At 36.4% G+C, this 6,779-nt stretch overlaps 1 protein-coding gene across 1 annotated transcript in view; it reads left to right on the top strand.

Moving 5' to 3' along the window:
• The first annotated feature begins 4,613 nt into the window (after positions 1–4,613).
• LOC133444438 (nuclear factor of activated T-cells, cytoplasmic 3-like) overlaps positions 4,614–6,779 on the top strand; it is a 44,238-nt gene continuing 42,072 nt past the window's right edge. Inside the window, exon 1 of the mRNA XM_061722228.1 lies at positions 4,614–4,945. Within this exon, the coding sequence (XP_061578212.1) occupies positions 4,873–4,945 (73 nt within the window). The 5' untranslated portion in view covers positions 4,614–4,872. The remainder of the gene's footprint in view (positions 4,946–6,779) is intronic.

Here is a 6,779-nt window from a genome sequence, read left to right as displayed (position 1 = left end):
TAAGAGTAAATTTCTTATTTTCCACATCAGTAAATTACTATATTTTTTCTAAATTAATGTAAGGATCTTTTAACTCTTGTTTCTGAGAATTAACTCTTTGAAACCAGCTGCACTGATGTGCTGCTTTTAGAACCACAATGTTATATAAAACCTGCAGAAACACCAAAAACAAATCAAATGAATGGGATCATAAGAGGACAGCAGATGATGCAGAGTTTATTAACAATCATGAACTGAAACCAAATGAACCTGCACCATCCAACTAAGTCTGGATCCCCCTCAAAGACCACTGCTTTACAAAAAACTACATCTCTGCTTTCAATAACTCAATGTTGTAGCCATTGTTGCGGCTACAGTATGTCTTGACTTGTTGCGGCTCTGTCTTGACAAACGCAGGCTACTTTGGCGGTATCGTTTTGAGGAGGCTTGACGTATTTCCGCTTTACGTACATCGAGTAAAAGTAAAAATATTTGTCTTGGAAATGTATTCAAGTAAGAGTAATAAGTACCAAAGAAATCTAATACTCAAATAAAGTACAAATCCTCTGGATATGTATTTAAAGCTGCACAACGTAACTTTCAGCTTTTGTTGAGTTTGGCGGCTCCTTTGGACAAAAGCGGTAGTGCTTTACCAGTAGTGTGGAAGGGTTCCTACCATGCTCCTCAAAGTTACATAGTGCCAATGAAGGCGACACAGACCCCTCAGACCATGACAGAGGTTCATTAAACCTGTTGGAAGTTGATGTTCCATCACAATGACTCTGGAAATATTATATTAAGGTGGAAAAGTTACGTAGTGTCGCTTTAAGTAGAGTACTCAAGTAAATTTACTCCGTTACTGTCCACCACTGGGTGATACTGACTGATTTACAAAGGTAGAGGTCGTTTTTTCCTGTTTTCTATCCTTTCTGCTGTGGTTGCAGCGGAGCTCCAGGACTCTGAGGAAGAGCATCATAACTGCAGATGAAGCTGTCAATTACTTGGGCGTTAGTATCTAAGTCCTGATGGTGAATATTGTTTTCCCTCTCTTTCATTTAATTATTGATGTGTCTTTTAGATTCTGACTGTGTTTATGTTCCGTGTCTACATGGACGAGTGGTGGATGAAGCTGTGAAGATGAGGACTGTTTTACTTCTCTTCAGCGATGGTAAGTTAGATATCGGCTGCATTGAAGCAGAAATATGTGGAACTGTGGTTGCAGTAACCAGAAATATATCATTATCTGGACAACTGATGACACAACACTGTATCTAAACCAAGGTGTGTGTTATCTGGTTTATGGGATGTCCAATAAGGATGATATGGAAGGCGTGTCTACTTGGCAAGTCGCAGTTGTTACCTGAATGGGATTTTGTTTTATTTATAGAAAAGTGTGTATACTTACCTGGATACATGTTGACTAGATATAAATGAAGTTATCCCTCTCAGATACAAAAGACCTTCCAGTAAAGGTGTCCTTGCCCTCAAAGACCTGCAGCTACGTCAGACCTGCTGATGGTGATCCTTGTTTCCAGGAGGAGAAATACCAGAAAGACCTTCCCAGGAGAAGTGTGAGGTCTTGGGTTTGTGACTCCATCGCAGCCACCGACGACCTGTGAGCTTGTGAGGAGTTTCACGGGCAGAAGGTGGTCTCTACACTCAACAGTAACTCTGTACAAACTTGTAAAAAGTGATGCCCCCGTCATTATTTTTTTTTTACATTAATATATGAATATGTACATACTTTACAGGACTGTCTCAGAAAATTAGAATATTGTGATAAAGTCCTTTATTTTCTGTAATGCAAAAATGTCATACATTCTGGATTCATTACAAATCAACTGAAATATTGCAAGCCTTTTATTATTTTAATATTGCTGATCATGGCTTACAGTTTAAGAAAACTCAAATATCCTATCTCAAAAAATTAGAATATTCTGGGAATCTTAATCTTAAACTGTAAGCCATAATCAGCAATATTAAAATAATAAAAGGCTTGCAATATTTCAGTTGATTTGTAATGAATCCAGAATTTATGACATTTTAGTTTTTTTAATTGCATTACAGAAAATAAAGAACTTTATCACAATATTCTAATTTTCTGAGACAGTCCTGTATACAAAGAATTAACAAATGACTCCTGTGAATAGTTGTAATAAATTGGAAATACCTGAAGTACTACAGTTCCATGATTTTTTTTTATACATAAGATATAAAGTGGTGCAACCTGAAACTAGTACATTGATTCGAGTTGATTTGGGTCAGAAAACCTGTTCCGAACACAGCCAAAGTTAAGCAAAGAGGATGACTACCTTTTTTTCCTTGAACCCTGTCAGCTATGCTGCTGCAGCAGATGTTGTCCACATGTGTGTGATGACTGGAGTATATTAGAGTACTGGTCTTAGTAACTTCTGGACCTGCAGCAGTCAATCCCTCTCACCAACTTTAGCTTTATCACAAAAACATAAAATAAATAAACCTAAAAATCGTATTATTTGCACCAACAGTATAATATAAGCAAAATTATGAGACAGTATTTACAAAAAATAAATAAAGCTACACTTTAGCAGATCTCTTGCAGCTTCTGCAGCTTCCTCTGGTCGTCACCGGTGTCCTCTCTGACTCCTGTCTCCCCGTCTCGACCTCCTCCCGTCACCCACACGATGTGATGAAATAAGAACACGGTAAAGGGGAGATGTAAAAAAAATAAAAAATAATCATGCAGCATGGCAATACACTTTATACTGAACATGTATAAGATTATACATCTTTTTTTTTTAAACTGTATGTACATTCATCTTGACAGCGAACTGTCCAACGTTTTACAAAAGAATAAACCCATAAATGGAACTTACAATCCTACTAAGGTTTTGTGCAATAGTGTACTAAATCAACGCTAAAAACATTACTGTTTACCAAAGTGTACTATTAAATTAAGTACTTACCTGCTGTACTCTACTGCCCTTACTTTTTAACAACTTGTGCTTTTTATTATTTTACCTCTTTTCTTATCATTTTATTTGTTATTTACTGTTTAATTGTGTCTTGCTGCTTTTAATGTTGATGTAAAGCACTTTGAATTACCTTGTGTTGAATTGTGTTATACAAATAAACTTGCCTTGCCTTGCTTTACTCTGTTGCTCATCATGTATGCCTCCCTGTATAAAATATAATTTTGAAACTATGTGTAAATATTTCCAAGTTGCTTCACAAGTTAGCAAATGTTTGAAATCTCAGTTCAAATGAGAATTGTTAGTTGGCATCTTGGAAAAACTAAAAATGACTTGTAATAACCTTCAATAACCATCAACTTCTATAATCCACATTTACAGCGTTACAATAAAGTTGATCTTAGCTGCTAAAAACACCAGCAGAAGCTCCTAATGTAAACCTTTAGTTTAGGCTCTGTTAGTTTTCTGTGGAGGTTATGAAATATTGCCAGTTAGCCTTTTCCTTAGTATTTATTTATTTTTTGTAGTGGTTAAACGACTGTCCAGTTGGTAAACAAACCCACATGGGCCAGTCAGCTGCTTTGCTCTGTCCTGCATGTGTTTATGACCATGTAGTACCGCCAGTGACCTGCAGGGGGCGGCAAAAACCAGAAACCCCCACCGTGTTGTAATGTTGCTTTAAATATTTATCAAATCCACATGATTTTAAGCCTGATGTCTTGCAGATTACATTGAAGTTATTCTTGACATGGATAAATATTGGAACTTGTTTTATTATCATAAACTGATGAAAGATACCTTTTTTCAAATGTCCTAATATCATCAGGGATGATGTAAGAGTTAAATTAAAAGGCTTTTTAGTTTTAGTTGAATAAGCATTTTTAAAAGCCTCAACTGAACCTGAAAAATACAACCAGGCACTGACGTAACCGCAGGGCGGGCTAATCGGTTCTTCACGAGCCCTGGGAAATATGAACTTCACACAAGTTGAAATCTGAGAACCACGAAGTGAACTGTAAATGTATGCTGTGCCACCTTATTGAAAACACGTATTTCTAATAAGAAGGGAGAAAAACGGCCTTTGCGACAACAAATAAATAAAAGGACATTATAAATTGTTAAATAGTTAAAATGTTAGAGTGGTGTTTTTTATGAAGTCTTTCTTTTATAATTTTGTAACTGCATAGCAAACGTATATACACAAAAGTGGATCGCTTAATATAGTTATGATCAAATTAGGATGTAAACAAACATGTCAAATGCAGTTAAAAAGACACTGCGCGTGTCTCAAAAATTGTTAGAGATTAAAATAAGTCGGTCAAGGCAGAGTAAACTAAAAAAAAGTTTACATATAAAAATGCAACTCTTATCTAACTCATTTCCTAAATTGCTGTACTTCAAAAATCGTTCAGAATATTTCAAGGCCGTTTTTAATCGCCTACAGAATATTCTTTGAGATAGGATATTTGAGTTTTCTTAAGGTGTGAACCATGATCAGCAATATTAAAATAATAAAAGGCTTGCAATATTTCAGTTGATTTGTACTGAATCCAGAATGTATGACATTTTTGCATTACAGAAAATAGAGGACTTTATCACAATATTCTAATTTTCTGAGACAGTCCCGTATATCCGTCACTGGGGTGTTGTGATTTCCGGGGCGCCGTGAAGGCATCACTCGGATCAAGCGAGAGCAGAGTAAAACTGTTGCAGGAGCGGAGCGACACCGGGCAAAAACTACACAACTATGGGCTTTTAGTGGATTAATAACAGCGCAGGAAACGTGTGTATTTGGTCGTACAACCACTTCCTCTCCAGCATTCATCGACGTATTGTTTGGCGCTTTAGTTGACACGGAGTTGTTTCTAGTCGGATGGGAGCGAGTGAGACGGGCTAGTTTAGAGACGGCTCGGTTTAACTAATTTAGAGCTTTATTAGTTCAATGTCCACAGTAAACTACACTGAGGAGCTGGACTTCAGACTTATCTTCGAAGAGGACGGCAGACAGACAACAGGTACGTGTCATTTTTACTAGTGGGTTAGTGAGCAAAAACTATGTAAAACGACGGAGAAGCAACGACGAAAACACCGGAAGTTACTTCAAACTTCAAAATAAAAGGTTGAAAGAATGTAGCATGTAATTCAACGCTTGGATTTTCAAATTAAACCCTATACAGGATGAAATGTTATGGATGGATACATTTTCCATGCATAACATAGTGTGTCATATTACGTAGAATGAAAACAATTTTAAAACATACAGGACTGTCTCAGAAAATTAGAATATTGTGATTTTCTGTAATGCAATTAAAAAAAAAACAAAAATTTCATACATTCTGGATTCATTACAAATCAACTGAAATATTGCAAACCTTTTATTATTTTAATATTGCTGATCATGGCTTACAGTTTAAGAAAACTCAAATATCCTATCTCAAAAAATTTGAATATTCTGGGAATCTTAATCTTAAACTGTAAACCATAATAAGCAATATTAAAATAATAAAAGGCTTGTAATATTTCAGTTGATTTGTAATGAATCCAGAATGTATGACATTTTTGTTTTTTTTAAATTGCATTACAGAAAATAAAGAACTTTATCACAATATTCAAATTTTCTGAAACAGTCCTGTATTTTCTTATTATGTAATAAGTCCTGTTTGGAAAGTTTTGTTTGTTTTGTTGATGCAACAAACAGCAGTTCAGACTAGCAGCCCTGTTGGAGTCCTTTATGCTGGAAAAAGTGCACCTAAAGGGGACTTTGTTGTTCTGCTGAAGGAACTTAATGTAGGTGTGATACGCACACAATAAGTCTTTTGTTGATGTATTATAACTTTTGTTGCCTTTCCCATAAGAGTCACTTTTTGGTATTAAAATGGTATTTTATTTAAATTTATGATAAGCGATTACACAGACGCACACAATGACATGCGGTTTCATTAGAGGGACACTTAAGTGGCCGCAATAATTCATGATTGCAGTTACAAAGTTGAAAATGTATATGAAAATTAATAATTCACGATTGCAGTTACAAAGTTAAATGAGAATAAATATAATCCGGGTGAATGGAGATTGAGCAACTGTTGTCCTGTGTCGCTGATTTTTGAACAATATTTTAAATATTTCCAGTGCTCTCCTATCAGGATTATCCACACATCTGCCAGCAGAAACCTAGCTGGGACCCACTACATAGGCAACAACAGCCTGAAATGGTGTGATTGGGAGGAATGGCCTCTTGATCTGAACGGGAGTCATGTTCTATCATTGGTCTTCTGCGCTAGTCACAATTTGTCCATAACAAACACCACATACAGACATAAAGGTGTCCATAAATGCATGCAGCACCTGGACACCCTGGGTTGTAGTTTGATGATTGACTTCGTTGTTGTCAGTTAGATCTGCAGCAGTGTGTTTGGGACAATCATATTAAACTCTATACAGGATGAAATGTTATGGATACATTTTCCATGCACAACAGTGTGTCCACCGTCTACGAAGAATGAAAACAAGTTTAAAACATATTCATTTTACCGTTTTCTTTCTATGTATTAAGTCCTGTTTGGAAAGGTTTATGCTGACGCAAAAAAAAACGGCAGTTTAGTTAGATCTGCAGCAGTGTCTTTTAGACAATTGGGGGGAAAGATGGGAGCTGAGCCGTCAGGTGATCACGACCTGTTGGGAAGTTTGATCAGATGGCATGATGTTGGACAGACTCGTTAAACCAAACAGATAGTGATGGTTTTTTGGGAATATCTGTCAGAGGAACCTCCTCAGAAAGCTCTTGAACCTCTTACAGAATATCACCTGCCTCGTGGAGGAGGCCGGGGACTTGAGTCTGAATGGACCGTG

Source organism: Cololabis saira, chromosome 5 (assembly GCF_033807715.1).
Source record: "Cololabis saira isolate AMF1-May2022 chromosome 5, fColSai1.1, whole genome shotgun sequence".
Lineage (NCBI taxonomy): Eukaryota > Metazoa > Chordata > Actinopteri > Beloniformes > Belonidae > Cololabis > Cololabis saira.
Note: the sequence above shows the minus strand (reverse complement) of the source record. Positions and strands in the feature narration are given on the sequence as shown.